At 42.4% G+C, this 25,517-nt stretch overlaps 1 protein-coding gene across 1 annotated transcript; it reads left to right on the plus strand.

Moving 5' to 3' along the window:
* The first annotated feature begins 4,660 nt into the window (after window positions 1-4,660).
* On the plus strand, window positions 4,661-24,950 carry Znf25 (zinc finger protein 25). The gene is made up of 6 exons (XM_085840096.1): window positions 4,661-4,789; window positions 6,584-6,701; window positions 19,375-19,501; window positions 19,792-19,884; window positions 20,853-20,916; window positions 21,355-24,950. The coding sequence occupies exons 2-6, from the start codon at window positions 6,687-6,689 to the stop codon at window positions 22,418-22,420; spliced, it is 1,365 nt and encodes a 454-aa protein (XP_085696222.1). The 5' UTR covers window positions 4,661-4,789; window positions 6,584-6,686; the 3' UTR covers window positions 22,421-24,950.
* Window positions 24,951-25,517: the final 567 nt, after the last annotated feature.

The raw sequence follows: 25,517 nt of genomic DNA on the forward strand, positions 1-25,517 counted from the left end.
TGGGACCTTTAAAAATTTAACTGCTTCTGTATAGCAAGGGAAATAGCTAATCAAGTGGAGGGAGCCTACAGAATAGGGAAAAAAAAAAAAACAACCTTTGCTGGCTATTCATAGAACAGAAAATTGTTATCAGGCTTGTACAAAGAACTGTATAGTAATAAAGCAATAAATGGACAAATGAGCTATGCAGACAGCTCTCCCAGGACGAGGGAGAAATGATCAGTGAACGTGGGAAGGACTGTTCAGCATCCCTACCATGAGGAGCTATAGCTGAAAACTGCATTGCCATTCCATCTCTTTTCGGTCATTAAAGAAACAGAATAGTAAGTGCTGGTGAGGATGTGGACATAAGGCAATGATTACACCTGCTAGTAGGAATAGAAACAACTCCAGCCATTATGGGAATCTGTCACGAAAAAAAATAAACAAACAACAAACTAAAATCAACCTTCCACGTCTGTATGACTCCTGAGTACCCCCACCAAACGCCAAGTCACCCTATCATAGGTGTGCAAGGTCTTAAGTGAAATAAAACAGTTTCAGAAAGACAAATATTGTATGTTTTCTCTTAGTTGTGTGCCTTATATTTTACATAAAGACATAAAATCCTATCTGTATAGATGCTATCTGTGTAGACAAAACTGAGGGAGTGTAGGCTAGAGAGGACAAAGACAGGGGCATGGGTGAGAACTATGCTCCAAGTTCAGCATATACATTTAAAGTAAAAAGAAACAAGTTTAGTTATTTCATCCTTTCTCTTCTAAACAAACGTTGACTGTGTTAAATACTGCCTCCTCCTGAAATCCTCTTTTCCCCAGTGAAGCCAAGAATCCCATCTTTACCTGAGTAGAGGTCCCGGGAGAACTTCCTCAGGCTGCTGCCGGAAGCTGTGTGGACCTGTGTCTGAGGCCTGCGCACCACTGCTGTTAGCTCCAGTCACATGCAACATGGAGAAGATACATGGCAGTAAATTAACACAGATGGCTGCCTCTGGTATTTGAGAAACTTAAGAGAAACGAGGTATAGCAAGCAAATCAGTATAGGTATCCTTTGGCCCGTTCATTTGAGGATGCTATCTTTTGTCTCGAGAACATGGGATGAGGTATACATGTCTGTGTGAAACTGTGTCTCTGCAAACTTATCAGTGGATGACCTGTGATTCATACAGCCATTTTTTTTTTAAATAAAGCTGTTGCGTCCTTTTGCTCATCTGTGGGAGGGGATTCAGAGTTTGTGGGAACCTTTATTCTTAACTACTTTCCTAACACCTGACATCCAGAACGGTACCATGTACCTATAATGTGTATATATGCATAACCATGAATACAAATCAGTGCACCGTGCATTGAGGCTGCTGACAGGTCAGTGATGCAGTCGCTGTCATGGATTTACAAAATTAAAAAAAAAAAGACAGAAGTAAACCATTAATAAATACAGTGTGGTACAGCCCCAGTCAGCAAGCTCTCTGAGGATGGATTGTCTCAGATGGCTTAGAGGGGTTGGAGGTTTTCACAGCAGTTGAGGGTGAGATTATTCAGTGTTATCTTATGGGCCATTTGAACAGGGTCTGTATCTGAGAGCACAAGCTAACTTACCACTCTCTTAGGCAGTGAGTGTTACACCACCAGTTGCCTTTCCTGAGATTAGCCATTAAGTGCCACAGACCATTATGGGTTAGTTTGTTTAAAAATACATATTTATTTTAATAATTTTAATTTTATGTGTAGGAGTGTTTGTCTACATGTATGTCCATGTACCATAAGTACTCAGTGTTCTCAGGGGCCAGAGGAGGGAAGCAGATTCCTCAGAGCTGGAATCACACAGTTGCTAACCGCCATGTAGGTGTTAGGAATTGAACTTGGGTCCTTAGCAAGAACAAACCTTCTTAGCCACTGAGCCATCTCTCCAGCCCAATAGGTGTAGTTTCTAAATGTGTGTTTAAGGCCTTAACAAATCACTGGGCTAGGCTCCAAGAAGTCCGTGTTTTTTAAAATATGGGGATTTTTTTTTTTTTTGTTCTTACTTTTAGCTTTTTTACTCTACATTGGGTATGTGTGTAACTGTCCTGGCAGAACAGAGCTAATCTAAAAAGAGACACTTGTTTCCCCTCCCTCAGACTAGCCATAGACTAGACACACCAATGAGTGGAAATTTTTCCAGGGGAAGGAAAATGCTGGACCTTGGTGCCAACCAGGAGAAAGACATTACACAGTACTCCCAATTTATGTGACATACTCGGAGCCCTGGCCAGGAGCAGAAATGATGCTGGATTGAAGCTGCAGGGCCACACTTAGAATGAGACTACCTAGCTTTGCAAACCTCTTGTATTCTATCTAAACCTAACCACATTTGACTACCCTGAAGGGGGACATTAGGAGATCTGGACACTGGCTCTCTTTGTTCGTCTCCCCAACGTGGCCACATTGGATGAAGTTCCTGTCTTTGCTTTGTCACTATGACTTGTAGAGACAAAAGGACAAAAATAAAAGGGCTGAAAATAAGAAGCCAACCTTACCATCCAGCAGCCGGGGCCTGACTGCTGGGCTCCTGCCAGTAACCTGGGAAGCTTTCACAGAACAAAAGGGTCTAACTCCTAATGGCTCAGACATCTCACCCTGAATGGCCAGTCTCAGGGAGGACAGGTTGTATTCTGAAATTTACTACTCTGCTTCCGAGCCGCCTCTTGACCTCATTCAAACCAATCCCCCACGTCAGCCATGGAGGCAAAGCAGGCAACTTACTCTAAAGCGACCCCATTTCCTCTTAGGGATGCCCTTCACTCTCTGACCCCTGAGAAGTAGAGTCTTCTGCAAGGCTAACTAGAACCTCAGTGGTTATAGAGAATTTGGAATGCTACAAGTTCAGAGTCAAGTTATCGTGGGCCATGTTCAGTGAGTGTACTTGCGCTCCTGCTTGCACACACACACACACACACACACACACACACACACAGTCACGTGACCGAATCCCTGACAGACAGGATCTCACTATGCAGCCCTGGCAGGTCTGCAACTTGCTATGTAGACCAGGCTGGCCTCAAATCCAGAGTTCTACCTGCCTCCCAAGAGCTGGAATTCAAGGCATGTGCTGCCATCATCTTCCCCCACTCTACACCCAGCACCGTTGGCATTCCTAACAGCCATTGATTGCCCTCTGCTATGTGTGAGCTGACATCTTTGTGACTACTAGGTAAATTACTTGGAGTCTACAAAGAGATGGCTGGTCCTCACCAACCCAAGGCTATGAGTGTCATCTGAGAGCGTCTGAGGCCAAGACTTTCCCGTTTGGTTTTACCCTGCCCATCTAATGTTTCTGCCAGTGTGTGTGAGTGTCCTCATTGATGACTTCTTCTGTTCTATTACTCTGAAGGCTCTGTGAAGGGACCAAAGAGATGGGGAGAGGTGAAGAGTGCTGGGTCCACTTCCAGAGGACCAGGGGTTCAGTTCCCAGTGCCACATTATGGCTCACGACTGATCGTCACTCCAGTTCCAAGGGATCAGATGCCCCCTTCTGGCTTCATCATGCATGTCTCCCATGTGCTACACAGACATGCAGGCCCAAACCCATATACACAGAATAAAAGAGCCCCGGGAAGCAGCTTGCACGTGGAAAAGGAAATTTGGGGTGCCCTAAGTCTATGTTCCAGGACCATCATTATGTTCAGCTCCACAATAACCCCTTAGAGTTATCCCCTTAGAGGCAAGAGCTGTGTTTCTGTGCCAACAATACCTTTATCCTGAACCTTGCAGGCTGTTTGGTCCCCTTGTCTCTTAAGTTGGCCTTTTGAGGACCAATCAATAAGCCTGAGTCCTTATGGCAGCCCGGGGCTCAGTCGTTGATCTTAAAAGCTCTGGCACCATATATACTATATGTATACATTTATGTGTAATAATTGTAACTTTGGTACGAAGAATGTAATATTTCCATATTTCTAAGGTTAGTACAATGCGGGCTGAAGTTATGACCAAGGACATATACAAGTTGTTTTACATATTCAGGACATCGTTCTTAGTGAGAGGATAAGAATGGCATTCTGTATCGCTGGGATAAAACTTTAAAAATTTGGCTGGGGGTAGGCGGGGACTAACATGTAGGGCACTTTACTTGGTGTATTCTTTTGGTTTATATATACTGTACATATTTTTTTAGTTTCTCGCGTTTCGTACCTAAGACAAAATTGCAAGCTCCTTGGATGTCAACTTCAAGTATTTAAGCTACCCCTCCGTACACACTGCGCACCCTCAGACGGCCTTCTGTCTAACTCCGCAGGGTGTCCATTGCTTGTTCAATCATTCCCTTAAAGATCAGGCCTTGGGGAAGCGGCGCAGCGCTCATCAGTGAGGTACTCAGAGCCAAACTTCATAACGTGATCACAAACGGAGTCGTCGCGGAGGCTTCTGGAAAGCGTAGTCCAGAAAGGAGGGCCGTTAGGCGCATGGGCAGAGCCCTCGCCTATCAGCTGAGGAACTTTTGTCCTTCGTCTTGCGGGGGACACCGAGCCCCGCGGCATCCCCCGGTTTGAGGGGTTCTCCGATTGCGGCGGGCGGGCGAGAGAGCGAGCACGCGATCCTGTGGGGCGGCGGCGGGAGGAGCGCGCTGGGCGGGCTGGGGAGGGAAGGGGAGGGGAGGAAAGAGGAGGGGAGAGGAGGGGACATCAGCGGGAGGCAGGCTGGTCTGAGCCACCGCCCGGGTGACGTGGCACCCACTCGCCTTGTCCTCCCGCCACGTCGGCGTCCTCCCGCTTCTCAGCCATCCCCGGGCATCTGCAGCGGAGGCCGCTGTCACCGAGGTGAGAATCGCTCAGGGCGCACGGAGCAGGGCAGTCATGCAGAGTGCTGTGGAACAAGCAGGGCGGGCTGCTGCTTTTCCAGCAGAGCCAGGTCCTTTTCATCTGGACCCCTCAAAGCTGTTCACAGAGGCTGTTTGGTTTACCCAGTACCTGTGGGTGGTCGTAATCCTCTATTGTTTAACTCTGCGGGGTTTGTGTCTGCCACGCAGTCCTGTCTGCGTCTGCTTTCCGCGCAGCCGCTGAGGACACAGCCTTGAAGCATACTTGATCATACCTGGAGTCTTCTATTTCTAAAAATCCTCCAGCCTCCTCTGGATCCCTTAGTGTGAAAGATTAATTAAGGCTCTCCCTCCCCATATCCCTCAGCCAGCCTTTGTTAGACTGTTGAAGAGTTATTTGGAAGTACAGTATTGCTTTTTTAAAAATGTCTTTCAGTATTAAATTTTACCGAGAAGCTGGGATTATATACACTCACCCTCTAAGGGAATAGAAATAAGACAAATTGGGGGTGGGGTGTCGATCTGGCCTTGGAGCTCCGGACTAGTTTGGAGCTGTTGAAACTCCTGCCTCAGCCTCCAGGATGCTGGGTTTACAGGTGTGAGCCACCCCGTCCAGCAGAGGCAGATCTAAAAGATGAGAACTGTTGTTCATTTATGTTCTCTGTTACGAAGGAGATTTCCTAAGGCTGATGATTGGCGCATTTGTATCTGGGCTTATACATTAGGCCTTTGGTATGCACCCGGCTGACTGGAATTAAGCATTTGGTTGTTTTTGTTTGTTTGTTTTTGTTTTTAATCTGTATACACGATATACCGTTTTAGGGAATATGGTACTAAAACTGTTGTCTAATTAATTAATGACTTTATTTATGTATTTATTTGAAATAAGGTCTCACTATGTAGTCCAAGCTGGTCTAGCTCTCGTTCTATAGCTTAAACCAGCCTTAATCCTGCTATCTGCCTGCCTCAGCCTTTACAGTGCTGGGGCTAAAAGTGTGTCTCACTCCATGTGGCTTCAAATTGCTATTTTTGAAGGTAAATTTGTTTCAAAGCTTCATTTGTTTCAAAGCTAGATTTGGCAGCCATGCAAAAGTTCATTAAGATGTAATTTAATTTCACCCCACCCCCCACCCCCCTGTTTCAGCCTGTTTTGAGAGGCCAGTCAATTACAGGGATCTAAACCTGTTGTGTGGCTGTCAAGGCTTGACCGGAGGCTGCACATAGGGTTATTCACCATGATTTAATTCCTTTCATTTTAAGAATAATAGCATTGAAACTAAGTCCCAATGCCGGTAGCAGACATTGCAACAGAACCAAAACGAATCCTATATAAGAGAAAATGGATCATATATAAGGTTCTTGAAGAAGTGCTTCATTTTCTTTTTGCTTTGAGAAACTGTAATTTAGGGAGAAGAAATGCCCGGTATTTGAAAGCTTTAAGATGACTTTCTAGCTTTGGAGGAATGAAATATTAACAGAAAAATAAAATGTTACTTCCAATATAAACAGCCAAGCTCCCCTGTTTGCATATGTTACAGTTCCTTTGAAATGAATCTGTTCTTTGGTGTTTACAGGTCGGGTGCTTTTGTCTTAGTCAGTAAGCAGACAGATGCTTTTCAAACTGACAGTAGAAATGTTTAGATTTAGTCAAGGACAAACAGGCCCCAGGCTCATCAGGATGGGGAGAAGGCTCAATAGAGAGTCCAGTAGTACTTCATCCCGGTCCCTCTGATTGGGTCAGAAGGACAGCTTCTCAGTATACAGTACTAAAATGCTGTCTTTAACTTTCTCACAGGAGACCTGGAGCTGTGGTGTATGATTTCCTAGGACTTCACTCTCCCAACTTTAGAGGGTAGAACACCCCCCCCACCCACCCCCGCTCTAAAACACTGCAGAAAATGACCAAGTACAAGGTGGGTACCTTAATTTGTTTAACTCTGTGCATGCACACATATATTCAATGAGGGCTTTTGAAAGAGAATCTATAGGTTTAGAGAGTTGACTCAGTAGATGAGAGCAGTTGTTGCTCTTGCAGAGGACCCAGGTTTGATTTCCCAGCACCCACATCGTGTCTCAAAGTCCTCTGTTACTCCAGTCCCAGGAGAGCCGATGCCCTCTTCTGACCCCCGCAGGTACCAGGCATTGACATGGAACACATACATACATGCAGACGGAACATCCAAACACACAAAATCGTGAAATAAATCAATCTTTAAAACGATCGAGAATATATTAAGCTAGGAAAGTACCTTCAGGGTTGAATAAAACAGTAGCTCTGAAAGCATGGTCTGAAGAGCCCCAGGTGCCCTCCTGACCCTTGCAAGGGATCCTGCACCACCAAAGGTCATGCTATCAATGAGCAAATTGCATTTGTACTAATGGTGCAGAAGCAATAATACAGACCAATGACCGTCCTGCATCACTTATAACAGTGAGGATGATGGAGGGGAGCAGCTGAGGAGAGATCACACAAGTTGAGCAGCAGAAGTTGGGAGTTATGTTTACCTATGAAATGTGTTGTGCGTTTTCGGTATATATTGTATAGTGTTTACATATTCGCTGCATTGAGAAAGAACTAAAATTCTTTCCTATTTCCTTGCTGAAATTTCATCTTCAATACACTGTTCATTATATATTTGTGTCACAGTAAATAAGTCAGTCTTCTGCTCTGAACTGAGAACAATTCTTCAAAGCGGTAGTTCCCAACCTTCCTAATGCTACTACCCTTTAATACAGTTCCCCATGTTGTAGTGACTCCCAACCATAAAGTTAGTTTCGTTGCTACTTTATAACTATAATTTTGATACTGTTATTAATTGTAATGTAAATATCTGTGTTTTCTGATGGTGTTAGGCAACCCCTGTGAAAGGGTCATTTGGGGTCATGACCCATAGGTTGAAAATTGCTGCTTTAAAGATATATATGGTGACTTTGATTCATATTTAACTTTCAAAATAGCATGAAAGTGAGGAGCTTGCAAAAATATGACAGTGACATTATTATCAGTGGGTTTTTGCAAAGAGCTAAGTAAAAGACTTTTCATTTCCTGAAGAATATCCTCAAGGGAACAGTAAACACTATTACTTTGTGGCGATTAAAAGATAATGAGAATACACTTGTAATAATAATAGTACTGATAGCTTACTTTTCCTGATTCCTTATCATACTTTACATTCACATTCATCCTTAATACTACAGTAAATATTATTAATTTAGTTAACCCTTGACCCTTGAGTGCACATCTTTTGAACATTTTGTGTGAGAAAATGGGATACTCCCATAAGGCCTTCTAAGCTACCCCTGAGTGGCAACGATTGGTGCCCTAGGGCAAGTACCTGTGTGATTTTTATGCAAATATCATGACAGTTTTTCATAGGACATCTTTTATATTTGAAAGAACTGAAGTGGCAGGAAAACTATGGTTATTCAAAATTCACAAAGTCTCACTGTGTGGCCCTAGCTGTCCTGGAACTCACAGAGATCCTCCTGCCTCTGTCTCCAAAATGCTGGGATTAAAGGCATGCACCACCACATGCCCAGAAACAATTTTTTTAAAAAAAATATTATGAGCCGGGCGGTGGTGGCACACGCCTTTAATCCCAGCACTTGTGATGCAGAGGCAGAGGCAGAGGCAGGAGGATTTCTGAGTTTTAGGCCAGCCTGGTCTACAAAGTGAGTTCCAGGACAGCCAGGGCTATACAGAGAAACCCTGTCTCGAAAAACCAATATATATATATGTGTGTGTGTGTGTGTGTGTGTGTGTGTGTGTGTGTGTGTGTGTGTAAGTCTGTCACTTCCAGGAAAAAAATGTTAGTATTCCCACTCCCCCTTTTTTTAACTAGTGTTAAGATTTAATTAATGTGAAAATTAGAACTTGGGAAATCTTAGGACCACCAATGATGAACATGACAACTTCTTATGTAAAGAATTTTCTGACTAAGTCACTGATGATGCTAGCAAATATGATTTTAAAATAACTATAAAATTCACCAGTATTTGACTTGTGTTTCTGGTTTGTGTTTAGAGGAGTAGTCAAGCAATTTGAAAGCAAAGAAGTGGAAAACAGGCCATGTGTTTATTAGGGAGCGCTGTTTTCGAAGGTGATAATTGAGGAGACTCCTGAGTTCAGTAAGAGGGAGCTAACTGGAAATCAAGAATGCCATTGCAAAACCATAGCACCCAAGTCAGAAGGAAGAAAAGATAGACATTTTACCTTGGAGCAAAATATGGGTGACTATGGCTTAGGAACACAGACTCAGGATACCTCGAATGCCATGTTCCAACTTGGTAACAGTTTTAGTAATGTTAGAAGAGAGTCATAAGTTAAGGTATATTAAAAAGACGTCAGGTGGGCGGAGCACAGTGCAGCAGGGAAATCTCTCACGGGCCTCAGATTCTATCTGACACCAATGGTCTCTGCACTGGTGAAAGCTGGGGTCTGTTGGTACATTCTAGAGGAATTAGCCAGGAGGGATGTTAGGTCAGACGCAAAGATGGGAAATGAGTGGCTACTAAGAAGGCTGAAGATAGACAAAGGTAATTTGCTTTGGACTTGTAACATCCTAGGACTCTATAATTACAGTTGTGCTCAGTCGGTAGACTCTTCAACACGGGCGCACCCTTTCCTGGACTCTTTAGTTCATAGTTCTTCTTGTGGCTTAAGCATCACCATCTGCATGTGGAGAGGGCAGATATTGTTTGAGTCCCATGATGGTAGAAGGATACAGATACCCTCAGTAGGCAGGGATGCAGATCCCCTCAGTAGGCAGGGATGAGGGTCCCCTCAGTAGGCAGGGATGCAGGCTCCCTCTGTAGACAGGGATGCAGTCTTCAGGAGAGAGAAATGGTGGGTAAAGGCATCAAGGAAGCAATCCCTGGATCAGATCCACCGGCCATCATCATCTGGATCTGACTCCCACCCCCCTGCCACCTCTCATAATTTTTATTAGTGACATAAATAGTAATATTACACCTAAACTTAAAATGAACATGAACACAGTATGGCCATGTTGTGTCACACACCCTTGAACTGTCCCTTTCTTCGAATCCAGGCCATGCCATCCTGTCGCTCCCTTCCTGGGACACAGAGTTGATGTACGAAGTCACAAAGACATGACTACACTTCCAAAGTTCAAACCAGGAAAAAAAAATCCCCACCACAGATTTAGGGAAATGAATTCAAAGTCCCACCCCAAACCAAGAAGCTATCTGCAATCTATATCTGCTTGGGAGGGACAATCAGTTTTCTCCAATAGAGTGTCACTGGGTGTATCACCCACAGTCACAGGCAGGCCCCATACTCAGGAGTAGTTGGCCAGCACAAAACTGATTCCAAGGCAAGGTTTTTCAATGAAAATTCTTTGGTTTGTTTCAGTAATTTTTTTTATCATTTGGTTTTGTTTTGATTTGATTTTCCATTTTCATTTGTGGGGGGGAGGGGAGGAGGAGGAGAGAGAGAGAACAAACCTGAAGTTGGGTGTGTAGGAAGACCAGAAATAATATAATCAAAATACACTGTGAAAATTTTTAATGTTTTTAAAAAGCCAATAAAAAGGATAAGCATCCTTTAGTTATATTAGGAGACACCGTGAGCATTATTGTGTTTTAAGGTTTCATAAAAGTATATAATGTGCGTGGAATGTATTTCAATTCACATCTCCACCCTTACAGCAGTCACCTTTGTCCCCGGTACAGATTCACTTTTATTCTTGTGTCATAGACTAATGTCTGATTTTATGTGTCTGTATAATCTAGGAGCCTCAAATGAGCAAAAACATACTGTCTGCCATCCTAAGGATGGCTTGACTCAGTCCATCTGCATCTATTTACCTGCAAAGCACCCTGACTTCTTTTTCCTTATAGCAGAAAATCCGCTGTGAGCCTACGCTTCCTTTCCTTTATCCACCTTTCCACAGTTGGACACCTAAGTTGGTTTTATAACTTAGCTATTATGAATAGTGCCTCAACTAACATTGATGTGCCAGTATCTTCCTGATAAGATAAGTCTTCATTTTTATTTTATAATCAGAGAGGGAAATGGGATTCTAATGGGAGTTGCACCATTATTTACTTTTGATTGGTAAAATCTGTCTGTTTCATATCTTTTCAATCTTGGCCAGCTATACAACTGGATACCTTAGATGCCCATTTAAGTCATTTATTTAAGAAGCGTGGCCCTTAAGGTGAACATCATGAACATTGTTGCCTTTTGGTGCTGACTGTTCTCAGAGAATTTGGTTAGGGAGAGTGAACCTGAATCTTTGGATATCCTTACAAGGGTGAATGGAGTTGAAGACACTTTGAGATAGACGTCTGAGTATGGCAGAGGGCTTTCCCAAGCCTTTAATTGGTTGTGTATTAACATTTCAAAAACATTTTTAAAAAATTCTTTAAGACTTTAGTACAATATATTTTGATCACACTCACTCCCCGCCCTCAACTCCTCCCAGATCCACCTCCATTTCCCTGTTCACCCACATGTGTATCCTCATTTTCCAGAAAAAGAACATTAAGTCCAATCTCATTTGATAGATGTCACCTTCCATGTGAGCCAGACCACCCACAAGGAGTCACATCCTTAAAAATATGTTCTTCCTCTCCTGGCAGCTATCAGCTCCTCAGCTAGGGGAGGGGCTTCACACCCACCTTCCCTCCACAGGCTGGAATTTCATTGTCACGCGCTCGCATAGGTCCTGAACATGATGGCGTAGCCACTGTGACATTTGTATGTGCAACTGCCTCAGTGTGTCTGGAAAATACTGTTTAGCTGTAGTTTTTATCCACGGTCTCTGGCACTACAATCTCTACACTGATCCCTGAGAGTTGGGACGAAAGGGTGTGATATACCAGTCCCAACTAGGCCTATTTGGAGTCTCCTATTTAGAATCTACTGCAGTCTCCTATTCTCTACACCTGGACCAATTGTGGGCCTGTGTTAATCAATCAACTGCAGAAAGAAGCTGCTGTGAAAAGGGTTGATAAATGCCTTAATCTTTGGGTATAGTGATAAAATAATAGAGGGTAGTTTATTACTACATCCACTTAGCAAAATAATATTAGTAGGGTCTTCTGTAGGGCCTATAATCTAGCTAGCAATTGTTTTCACTCTAGTTAAGGGTACCAGGAATGAGTTCTCTGTGTGGTCTTAAAGCCAGTTGGTCACTCCTGTAACATATGTGCTACCCTACTATTGTATCAGTTGGAATATCTTACCAGGGTAATCATTGAGAATGTTTTTCTTTGCTGGCTATTGTGAATGCAATAGCAGTGAGCACAGATGAGCAAGTATCTGTGTAGTAAGATATGGAAGCCTTAGAATGGCATAGCTGGAACACATGATGGATATATTGCTAGCTCTCTGACTCACCATGTCTTAGTTAGGGTTTTACTGCTGTGAATCGACACCATGACCAAGGCAACTCTTTTTTTTTTCCTTTTCAAGTTTTTATTTTTATACATTTTTTATTATTAAAGTATTAAAGTATTAAAAAGAAAAGCATAGTAATTACCACCAATTACAAAGGACTAGAGCAGGACCAGAATAATGAATGAATCACTTCAGCCTGGGAAGCAGACACTCTCAATAATATTAATGTTATAATACAAGCTCATTCAAGTATTTTACATTTTTCTTGTCCTGTTGATGCAATATCCTAGCACATGGTAAAGACAATGTTGAGCGTAGGTGGAACCTTCTCTGCAAAGCCCATGAGAGTTTTCCTTTCCTGTGAGAACTGGGCTCAAAGTTTTCTTCTGCCTCTGCCATCACCATGGCCGGAGGAGAGGGTGGGAGCTGGAGAAAACCTAGGGGCCCTTTGACAAGAGACTCTGGGGTCCCATCCAAGGGGAACCCGAGCCTCTAGCACTCCCAACCATTAGCCTTGTCCTCATGCCCTTTCCCTCATGTCCAGACCTTCCTTCTTTTGTAAATGTCATCAAAAAGGAGTGGGAAGGAGCTACAGAACAAAAACATTGAACAACTTGACACGGGGCTCAGCACCTCTGTCTGAACCTGTGGTCTAGGCTGGAGCAGGGCCAGGCAGCCTTCCCTCTGAGTAGCAAATCTGCTCTGAGGCTCACAGGTTTGCAAACCACCATCTGCCCCTCGCTGGGGCCAAGCGGATGTCTAACCCTGCACAGGCAGAGGATGAAGGCGATTCCATTTGGCAGGCTGTCTGTCTTAGGTCTTGGATTCCATGGGAAGATGGTGATGGGGAAGTGGCTTGCTCTGGTGCACCCCCCCCCCGCATACTTGTCACAGATACATCGGTCCTAAATTCAAGTGTGACCAAGGCAACTCTTATAAAAACAACATTAAGTTGGGACTGGCTTACAGGTTCAGAGATTCAGTCCAATATCATCATGGTGGGAGCATTGCAGCATCCAAGCAGGCATGGTGCAGGTTGAGCTGAGAGTTCTACATCTTCATCTGAAGGCTGCTAGCAGAATACTGGCTTCTAGGTAGCTAGGATGAGGGTCTTAAAGGCCACACTCACAATGACACATCTACTCTAACAAGGCTACTCCTACTCCAACAGGGCCACACCTTCTAATAATGCCACTCCCTGAGCCGAGCATATACAAACCATCACACACCACCACATTGGTGCCCACAGTGTCTGTATTGCCTCACTCCCACCCCCAGTGAATACATGTTCCCCCTTTCACATACCCATACCAATATTTATTGTCATTGGTTTCTTTGATCTCAGCCATTCTGACTAGGGCATTATGAAATCTCAAAGTCTTTTAAATTCGCATTTCCCTGATGGCTAAGAATGATGAACATTTTAAAAAACATATTTCTGGGCTAAAGAGATCACTCACCAGTAAGAACTGGCTGCTTTTCCAGAGGTCCTGAGTTCAATTTCCAGCACCCACATGGTGCCTCTCAACATCTGATGTCCTCTTCAGTCATGCAAACACACATGCAAATAGAGTACTCATAACAGCAAATACAACTCTCATATGCTTAAATTACATAAATAACTCTTTAAAAGAAGTGTTTCTCAGACATTTGTAGCTCATCTTTTGAGAATTCTTCTTCATTCTGTGTCCCATGTAAAAAAAAAAAAATTGGGTCGTTTTCTTGGTATTTAGGGTGGTTTTATTGTTTGTATATTCTATTCGCTAGCCTTCTGTCAGCTGTAGAGTTATTAAAGACCTCTTCTCATTCTGTAGGCTGCCTCTTTACTTGGATTGTATTGTGCTCTGCTTTACAAAAGTGTTTTAGTTTCTTGTGGCTCCAATTGTCATTTGCTAGTCTTAACACTGTGCTATCAGAGTCCCACTGAGAAAGTATTTTCCTGTGCTTATACATTGAAGCATGTTCCGTACTTTCTCTTTAATGAGATTTAGGTCTTACATTAGGTTCTTGGTCCAGTGGAGTTGAGTTTTGTGCAGGGTGAGAGATAAGACCTAGTTTCATTCTTCTATGTGTCACCATCCAGTTTGAGCTGCACCATCTGCTGAAGATGCTGTCTTTCCTCTAGTATATAAAAAGGTGGCCCTGCGTGTAGGGACTTATATCTGGGTCCTCTGTTCTATTCCACTGATCAACATGTCTTTTTATGGTGGTACTGTGCAGTTTTTATCCCTATAGCTCTGTAACAAAGCTTAAAATTGGGAATGGTGATTCCCACAGCAGTCCTTTTACTATTCAGGATTGTTTTGGCCTCCTGGGACTTCTGTGTTTCCAAATGAAACATGAGATCTTTCACTCATTTTTGTGAATAATTGTGTTGAAATTCTGGTGGAGACTGCATTGAATCTGCTAATTACTTTTGTGAGGACGGGCATTTTCAGTGGTGATCCTGCTAATCCCTGAGTGTAGGAGGTCTTTCCATCTCCTGGTGTCTTCTTCAAGTTCCTTCTTTGGTGTGCTTATGTTTTTATTATAGAGGTCTTTACTACCTTACTGAGACTTATTCTGAGATATTTTTGTGAGGCAATTAGGAATGGGAGATGGGCCTCATCCTTTTTCAATATGTCCATCATTTGTACATAAGAAGGTTGCTGATTTTTGCATCTTAAAATTTATATCCTGATACTTTGTTGAATGCATTGATCAGCTGTGGAACTTTTTTGGTGGTGTCCTAGGGATTTTACATATGACTTTTGTTGTGTGACGTGACCTGAGGGTACATGAACAAATGTCTGCTCATCCCAGGGAGGGAACTGAAGACACGCCAAAGTAAGGATAGCATCAAAGTTCCAGTTGGTAATTGAGTTTATTACTAAATGAATCTTCTGAGGAACTCTGCCCAACAGTTTTCCACAGTGGCCATATCCACTGGTAGTCCAGTGAGCAATGCACGCATGGGATCCAGTTTTCCACATCGTCACACTCACTGTCCTTCTTTTTTTTCCGAGTTAATAGTTATAGGAGTGCACACAGAGTTCTTTGTATTTTGTGTTGTGTAAAAGTGATTTTGGTTTTGTTTGGTTTTGTATTGTATTTTTAAGACAGTCGCATTATGTAGTGCAGACTAGAAACTGTTTGTCTCTTTGTGGAGACTTGGTTGAGTCTAATACTGAGGCAAGGTATACATTAAGCTCAGATAATTCCATATTGTCAGGAAGTGTGGGAATGATGTGTGGTAAAATATATATATTTTACCATATATATTATATTTTATTACCATATATATTATATATATATGGGTTGGGGAGGTGGAACCTGAAACAATTCCTCCCTGAAAAAGCTGGAACAGTTTAAACACCAAAAATACCATAATGCTTGCTTCTAATTCAAAGCATAAAATAAGTATATAAGGCCACATCAATATAAATTCAATATAAATGAGAAGGGCTAGTGCTTCTTCATAAAACAGTCCAAATATGTATAGGTACTGTCCCCTCTAGGAGGTGGAGCATATTCCCTCCCTTCTTGAGAAGACTAAACTAGACTGGTTTGTTTTCAAGTAATAGTGTATGATAAAGAAAAAAATAGCTCCAATGGCCAGAGACTAGCAAGCAGTACCAAATGAGTAAAGTAACCTCACCAGGGACACCACGTATCTCCTGTAGTACTGGGATTAAAGGGCTCCTTCTCTAAACCCATGAAACTGTGCAGATGATCCCTTAGTTGTCATGGAGATCCCAGGATGTTGGAGATGCCGGAACTGTAGGATGACTGCTGAGAAAAACTGTAAGCACACGTTGGAGTCAACTCAGGAGAGACTTATGTGTGCTGCAGGTATCCTAGATACTGGACATGGAGCTCAAGGATCTGGTATTTTCCCTGCTAGGTTTCTGGTTTGCTTCCGTTTCCCTGTTCCACCCCACACCCTCCTCCCGATATTTTGGAATAGAAATGTTTGTCCCATACAATTGTAGGTTGGAAGTATGTACTGTTTCTTGAGACAGGGTTTATTTGTGTAGCCCTGACTGTCCTAGAACTCTGTCTGTAGACCAGGTTGGCCTCCAGAGCTCTACCTGCCTCTGCCTCCCTTTTGAGGGCTGGGAGGTGTGTGTCACCTCTGCCTGGCTATGCACTTGTTTTTGATGTTATAAGGACTCAAAGTAAAGATTAGCTTGCATCTCGGAGGAGACTTTGAATTTTGAATATTGTCATAACTGTTAAAGACTATGGGAACTTTTAAAATCGGACTGGATGTGTTTTACGTTCTAAGATTAGAATTATGTTAAATATACTGATTGGTCTAAGATTGACACAGTAGTCTTCCAAGCTCGAGTCTTTGAGTTCTTTCTTCACTATTGTATGGTTTTCTTTATGCATGAACATACTTGGTTGAACTAATACTTAAGTAGTATTATATATAGAAATACATATTTAAATAACACTGACTTTAGTTTACTCAATTATCAGTCATGGGAAGTGTTTTAAAGATTCTTTGAAATGGTCCACATGAATGAATACTATCTACAAAGAGAAATGGTTTTATTTCTCCTTCTATAGTCCTTCTAGTTTGTTATTTATAGCACAGCTATGATGTCTATCCAGGATGATGTCTGAATAGGAATGCTAAGAATAGACCTCCTTATTTTCCCCCTTTTTGTAGGGAAAAGAAGTTAGTCATTCACCGAGTGTTACAGAGAAACATCTTAGATCACGTTAAGGAAGTCCTCTCAGTGCCGATCTGCTGTCACATATACCCTGTCAGCTCGTATAGAGAAAGGGGCTGTTTGGGTCTCATGGTTTCTGAGGTTCTCATCTATGATCAGCTGACTCAGTTGCATTTATGTCTGTGATAAACCACCTCATTATGGTGGGAGTCATGGTGGAGACGAACTTCTCATACTATGACTAAAAGGGGACCAGGGTTCCACAGTGCTCTCGAGTGGCACACATTCAGTAAAATGGATATGTTTAATTAGGCCCTCTCAGGATTCTGTCAGCTCCCAGCAAGACTTGAACCCATGGAATTTTGACAGGTACTTATAAACCAAACCATGGCACCATCCTGCCCTAGTTTGGACAGTTTGCATTTTTCATTATGAGCAGATCTTTTGAGATGACGGTGTCACTTTTCCCTGTGAGTTTGTAGTAACAGGCAATGAGTCACACCGACACTAGAAAGCTGAGTCAGTGTTCCTCTGCTGGGACATTGTCATTTTACAGATTCTGTATTCTGCCTGCTCAAATCTGATGTTGTTCTCTAGTGAATTCTGTGCTGCTTGCTCTTAAATTTTAAGAAAGTATATACAGTTCCTGGCTTCACTTTATCATTTTCATACAAACATTGTTAGGCTGATCTCCCCTACTCCCTGTCCTCCCCCTTCCTCATGACCTCCCCACCCTTCCCCCCTTCCCCCATCCCCAGAGCTTCCTCTGCGTTCATGTTGTGTGTGTCCTAGTCTCTCCCTCCCTCAGGCTCTTCTAGCTCCGTGGCCCTACACCCCCACACACCTCACATACAAATGGATAAACCTTGTTTTCTATAGCTGTGATAAAAACACGGTCACAGCACATTTGAGGAGGAAAGGGTTTATTCAGCTTACACTTCCATGTCAGAGTCCAGCACTGGGGGAAGCCTGCACAGGAGCTCACGCAGGAACCTGGAGGCAGGAACTGAAACAGAGGCCATGGAAGGACTCAGCTTGCTGGCCCGCTCTTTCTTGCTTGCTCATTTTGCTTTCTTATACACTCCAGCACCACCTTCCCAGGGATTTTTAGGCATACATAACTTGCTTTGCTAACAAAAGAATATAACTTTAAACCTACACTTGGGCAATATTCTCATACTGCATCATAATAAAATCCACTTTTATTGTTGCTTGATCATGAATAAAATAAATTACTAGAACACGGGGAGATAGTTTAGTTGGCCAAGCACTTGCCAGGCAAGTACAAGGACTTAGAATTTGATCCCCAGCACTGTTTAATAAGTTGGCTCCGTTAGTAATTCTTCTGTTGCTGTGATAAAACACCATGACTAAAAGAAACTCTGGAAGAAAGAGTTTGGCTTATGGTTCCAGAGAAACAAAAGGCTATCATGGTGGGAGGCATGTCGGCACGCAGCATGCATAGAGGCAGAAGCAGGAAGCTGAGGGTTTGCATCATCAAACACAAATATGAAGCAAAGAGCGAGCTGGAAATAGATGCTGTGTGACCTCAAAGGCTGCCCCCCAGGGACATGCACCTCCCCAAACAGCACCACCAACTGGGAGCCAAGTTCAGTGAACGGCAGGCCCAAGTGAGACCTGTCTCAAAACCAAACCAAACCAAAACAAAAAAGCCCAAACCAAAGCAAACAAAGCCCCCAAACCCAAAACAAAAAACGAGATAAACACATGTGCACATGAACCTGCAAGAACACACAAACACAGACCTGCATGTAATCTCTCTCAAAAGAGGTTGCTAACAGTCATGTAATACTAACGTAAGGATAAGGCAGAGAGCATGCGTGCTTACTTGTTCAATTGATGTGAATAGTCTCCTAACCAAAACTGAGGAACACTGTAATATAATTCTTTAGTATAGAGTAATTATGATAAGAAAGAGCCTTAGAAAACAGAAATTTAGGCTAATGGGAAAGAGAGAGAGAGAGAAAGAGAGAGAGAGAGAGAGAAGTAGATAAATGCACAACAGAGATTAACTCAGGAAAAGAAAATAATAGGATATAAAGTGACCTAAGATAAAAAAGATTAGAATATAACACACCCAGGGGAGCAGAGATGTGAAATTATACTGCATGCTATGCCAGAGGAGAGAAGTGACAAGAACCAAGTCACCTACAAGCAAAGTGACAGTCAGAACGTCAGAAAAGCAGATGAGGGGGGGAAGTATGGGGGACTTTTGGGATAGCATTGGAAATGTAATTGAGGAAAATACGTAATAAAAAATATTAAAAATTAAAAAAAAAGAAAAGCAGATGAACAGTGGCATCCCCAAGTAACAAAACCACGCAGCCAGAGAGACTGAGATTTCAGAAATCCATAAAGAACTCAATCTGAGTGTTCTAATGGCTCCCTCCTAATGGTCACTGCCATTTCCCCCCTTTTGTCCTGTGGTTGAACTCAGGGCCTTGCAAATGCTAAGCATGTGACCTGCTACTGATCTACCTCCCAACCATTGTGCCTTCCTGAAGTCACTTCACACTGAGTTCGAATTTGTTTTCTCAGGGACCTGTGACATTAAGGGATGTTGCTGTGGAATTCTCCAAAGCGGAATGGAAGCTCCTGACCCCTGCTCAGAAGTCCCTTTACAAAAATGTAATGCTGGAGACCTTCAGTAACCTGTTCTCTGTGGGTGAGAAGAGTTTGCCTCTATGTAACTCCCAGTAGTTTCCATTTCTTCTTCCATTAACATGTCAGGTCGCTATAAAGTCACGTGATACTTGGTTTCATGATTCAGAGTTCATCTGTTTGGGAATACCAGAAAAAGCATGTGTGTGTTCCTAACCACTTCATTTAAAGAATAAATTTGTGAATCAAATATATATATATATATATATATATATATATATATATATATATATATATATATATACCTCTCTCCCAAGGAATGTATGTCATTTCCTTTATCTTTATCGTTAACAGGTTATCGTGTGGTTAAGCCAAGTGTGATTGCAAAGTTGAAGAAAGGAAAAGAGCCGTGGCCATTAGAAGCATTTTTCCGTAAGAGCCGTGGTGGTGAGTTAGAAAAAAATCATGTTGCACGTGACCCTTTGAAAGATCTATTAAAAAAAAAAAAAGCTGGGCGTGGTGGGGCACACCTTTAATCCCAGCACTCAGGAGGCAGAGGCAGGCGAATTTCTGAGTTCGAGGCCAGCCTGGTGTACAAAGTGAGTTACAGGACAGCCAGGGCTACACAGAGAAACCCTCTCTAAAAAAAAAAAAAAAAAAGAAAGAAAGAAAGAAAAGAAAAGGAAAGGAAAGAAAGAAAAAAAAGAAAGATCTACCAAGAATGCCTTTTGAAATAGTTAAGGAATCTTCCTAAATCCTCTATAGTTCTAGAAATGGTTGAAGATACTGTCTGCTTATATTTAAATCCTAAATCACACCAACTTTCCTTCTCTCCATGTAAATCTCTCTTTTATTAGACACTTTTATTTTTTATTTTTTTAAATATTTTTATTAGGTATTTTCCTCATTTACATTTCCAATGCTATCCCAAAAGTCCCCCATCCCCCCTACTTTTATTTTTTTAATAACATATTTTTATTTCACGTACATTGACAATTTGCCTGCATGTATGTCTGTATGTATCCCTGAAACGGGAGTTATAGACAGTTGTGAGCTGCCATGTAGGTACTCTGTGTGTGTGTGTGTGTGTGTGTGTGTGTCTTGGAAGGGTGGGGAGTGAATGCCTGAATGCCTATGGCTCCTCTAGATTTCTCTATTCTTATGCAATTTAAGACCAGAACCCAGGTAGCAGCGCCTCTCATGTTTAGATTACTTCTTCCACATCCGTTAACATAATCAAGATGTGTCTATAAGTCAGCAGATCTAGCTGACCCATCTTTGAGACTCTCTAGATTATACAATGGTATAGAGGACAATTTCATTTGAGAGTGCTTCCTTCTTGATGCCCTTTCCTGAAGCCTAAGAATCAACCGTTAGCCATGATGGTGTGTTAAAAATCTTGATTCGTTTTGTAGATAAGCGACGGACCGCTCATGACCCCAGAGCCAAACATCAGGAGCAACAGGCTGGAAATGCAAGGCAAGTTTAAGGATTAATATGTAGATTAGAAGCTTTGTGAGGAAGAATGGGCTTGTTTGTGATGCTGGAAATGGGAGAATAATTATTAATTACTATGAAATGTGGTAACATTAGCACAAGAGTGAACCCCCAAAGAATGGGACCCAAACAGGAATGCCTCCCTGAGGAGCTTGATGTAGGATCAAGAGAGTCAAACGTTGTACCTATCTTTTTTATCCTTCTAAACTATGCACTAGGGGAGGCCGCATTATAGAAAGTGCAGTCTGGCCATTAAGCCTCATTCTGTACAGTGCTTGGTCACAGACTAGATCTGTGTCACAGGGGAGAAGCCCTATGAATGTGACAAACAGGATTATGGAAATTATCATCAAGGGGATTCATTGCATCGGAAGAGCTTTGAACGTCCTATTAATGATGCTTTGGGAACTTTTTCTCTAGGCAAGGAGAACTTACAAAGCACCAGAAAACTCCCACCCGGCATGAAAGCTACGACTGTAACGAATGTGGAAAATCTTTCTGCCAGAAGTCTTCCCTGCTGGCGCACCAGGAAACACACACCAAGAAGTCCTATAAATGTGAGAAATGTGGACAAGCTTTCTATAAGAACGAAGACCTCACAATCCATCAGAAAGTCCATACCAGAGATAAAACATACCCATGTAAAGAATGTAACAAAATTTTCTATCACCTGTCGTCTCTCACTAGACATCTGAGGATCCACGCTGGGGAGAAACCCTACGAATGTAGCCAGTGTGATAAATCCTTCTATCAGAAGCCACACCTCACAGAGCACCAGAAAACACACACAGGGGAGAAGCCTTTTGAGTGTAAGGAATGTGGGAAGTTCTTCTATGTGAAGGCATACCTCCTGGTGCACCAGAAAACACACACAGGGGAGAAGCCTTTTCAGTGTAAGGAATGTGGGAAGTTCTTTTCTCAGAAATCACACCTCACAGTCCATCAGAGAACACACACAGGGGAGAAACCCTACAAATGTAAGGAGTGCGGGAAACTCTTCTCTAGGAATTCACACCTCAAAACCCATCAGAGAACTCACACAGGGGAGAAACCCTACAAATGTAAGGAGTGCGGAAACTGCTTCTACCAGAAGTCAGCCCTCACCGTGCACCAGCGAACTCACACCGGGGAGAAGCCTTTTGAATGCAGTAAGTGTGGGAAACACTTTTACTATAAGTCAGATCTCACCAAACACGAGAGAAAGCATACAGGGGAGAAGCCGTACGAATGTGCAGAGTGTGGCAAATCTTTCTCTGTGAACTCAGTCCTTAGATTACACGAAAGGACTCACACGGGAGAGAAGCCATACGAGTGTGAGATCTGTGGGAAGTCCTTCTCTCAGAAGTCACATTTTGTCATCCATCAGAGAAAACACACAGGGGAGAAGCCCTATGAGTGCCAGGAGTGTGGGGAAGGCTTTATCCAGAAGTCACAACTCACGTCACATCAGAAGACACACTCCAAGAAGGGAAAAGCTACCAAGTAGCTCAAGTTCAGAACCCCTGCAGGAATTCACCCTTTGGCTGTAATACACACAGAGGGAGAACCTTCTAAATATGGAGGAAAAATGTCAGCCATGTTTCCCTCCCCCCCAAAGAATTATCAGCAAATGTGCAGAAAGAAATTCTTCGATGTTATTAGGTAGACCTTGACAATAGGGTCAACTTTCATAAATATCAGGTGGCAGAAGACTGTTCAAGCTACAAAACGTGAAAGAAACTTTTCTTTCAGAAGTCACACCGGTGCCATATAGAAATAACACAGGGCAGAAATCCAGTAAGTAAGTGGATTTCCAGAAGTTTCTCTCATAGCATCTAGCACTACACATGCAGAGTTCACAGTGAGGAACTCTGGTGGGTATCAGGCACTCAGAAGTCTTCTCACAAGGTTGCACTCATCTTAAAAAGACGGAAGGGCATTTGTGCATAGATTGCAAACAGATAGGAGAGCCTTATCAGGAACACACCCATCGTGAAATGTTAATTGCATGAATACTTTAATCATCCCTATATACGTATTTTAAATATTTGAACCGCCTTCAACAAAAATGCCCTGAAGGCAGCGGTCACACTCCTAGTCCCAATGCCAGTTCCAAGGTTGTTTTTACTTCCTAAAGAAACATACAATATAAACAGAAACCAACTAATATCGCATATATCAAAGGTATTAAAAGAGCAAAACACAGGGGCTGGAGAGATGGCTCAGCAGTTAAGAGCACTGACTGCTCTTCCAGAGGTCCTGAGTTCAATTCCCAGTAACCACACGGTGTCTCACAACCATCGGTACTGGGATCTGATTCTCTCTTCTGATGTGTCTGAAGACAGATACAGTGTACTCATATACATGAAATAAATACGTAAATCTTAAAAAAAAGAACAAAAAACAATCAGAAAACATCATTAAACAAACAAGTCTTTTAATAAGTAGGATGTAGGTGTGTGTGTGTGTGTGTGTGTGTGTGTTTACCTATAAAAAAAATCTATCTAAAAAACTGTGTGACTTGCTCGTGGAGCCCATTGGTTGCTCCTGAGCTCAGTAGCTATGTAAGGACACATGTCACATTGTATCAACAGTGATTCCCACCAGTGGCATTGTTCCTGTAACATATATTGGTGTATACTTTAAATGCACAATGTGTCTTTTTGTCCATCTCTGGGCACTTACAAATGGGTTCAGACATTGTTACTAAATGGACCCTTCAAAAGAAACATTGTTGCCGGGCGTGGTGGCCCACGCCTTTAGTCCCAGCACTCGGGAGGCAGAGGCAGGCGGATTTCTGAGTTCGAGGCCAGCCTGGTCTACAAAGTGAGTTCCAGGACAGCCAGGGCTACACAGAGAAACCCTGTCTCGAAAAACCAAAAAAAAAAAAAAAAGAAAGAAAAAAAAAGAAACATTGTTTTTGTAACGTTTTTAGCGATACTGTGATGGGCTGAACTTCAGCTTGGACATGCATTTGAGCCGTCCGAGCTGTTTCTAAAGCAGCAGTATTTCCTTATTTTATTGTAGATATGTAGCAGTGGCATCTGTGTTTGTATTGTGTATGAAAAATACCTCATGACTTTCCCTTCCTATTCTGGGTAGCAGAGGCAACACGACCAGTGGCTCAAAGTGAGATTCTAGGCTCTTACTACCTTCATTGACCCAGATCCCAGCATGGACATACCATGTAACTTCACTGTGCCTCACCTTCTTCCTCTGTAAGAGAAATGACAGTAACATCCTAGAATTGCCCTGAGGTTGAAATATGTTGCCATTTTGAAGCACTCAGAACAGTGTCTGTAAAACATAAGAACTCGACATTAGATAGTATTCTCATTAATTTGTATTTCCCGAATCACGCGGTGAAAAGGTTGGCAACCCAGAATTTATCTCCCACCTTATTCCTGTTAGTGCCTTGATTTGATTTGGCTCTGTATTTCCCCACCGTGGCTCAGGAGCAGACCCTAAATAGGCAAGGCCAGGGGTTGGTGAACCACAGCCCATCGGCCAGATCCACAGCCCATTTTTGTAGCCTGTAAGCTGAGATTAGTTTTATATTATTCAATGATTGCAAAAATTAAGTATTTTGTGACACATGAAGGTTGTACAAAACAAAAGCTCCATATATATAACTGAAGCACTTTGAGAACACTAATACAAACCTGTTCGCTTACATTCTGCCTGCGCTGCCTTCGAACTGTGCTAGCGAGGCAGACCTAAGACGTTGCTGACTCAGCACTTTACCACATCGGTTTCTGTTACTCAGGGCTGCACACGATGCAGCCGGTCCTGAGCCCCTTCTTCTAAACGTTCTGTTTACCAAATGTGATGCCTCAGTGGTTGGGTGGGTAATTTCTGTGCAGTATATTTATTTTGTGCATTGTATTTATATCTGGGAAAAGCCTAGGCTTTGGAGTATTTTTTCCCAAAGAAATGTGGGTTTGTTTGTTTTTTTTTACACTTATTGAGTTGTTATGTTAAAGCCTATCTCCTGATGGAATGTAATAAATATATGAAATAAACATTGTCTCAATTAAATGGAATTAAATTTTCAATTAATCTTTCCCCATGATATTCATTTATTTTCTTCCAAGTCAGTGACTAATTTTTCTAACATAATTTATAGTTTTCTTACTATCTCATAATAGCATGCTATCTGTATTATTATTAGTGTGTATATATGTATTTGTGGGGGCGGGGCAGGGGCACAGGCATGTCCCAACTCACATGTAGGGAGGACTACTTCCAGATGTCTGTTCTATCCCTTCCACTGTGGGTTTTGGGGAGCAGAGATCAGAGGTCAGGTCATCCGGCTTGTGCAGCAAATGCTTCTGTCTGCTGAGCCCTCACACTATCCCTCCTCCATCGATATAACATTCAACTAATGTGGGGCTGGAGAGATGGCTCAGCAGTTAAGAGCACTGACTGCTCTTCCAGAGGTCCTGAGTTCAATTCCCAGCAACCACATGGTGGCTCACAACCATCTATAATGAGATTCAATGCCCTCTTCTGGTGTGTCTGAAGACAGCTACAGTGTACTCATAAACATAAAATAAATAAATCTTTTTTAAAAAATTCAACTAATGTAATGGAACATCACGTAA

Source organism: Mus caroli, unplaced genomic scaffold, assembly GCF_978045245.1.
Source record: "Mus caroli unplaced genomic scaffold, Mus_caroli_1 scaffold_7, whole genome shotgun sequence".
In the NCBI taxonomy this organism is placed as follows: Eukaryota; Metazoa; Chordata; class Mammalia; order Rodentia; family Muridae; genus Mus; species Mus caroli.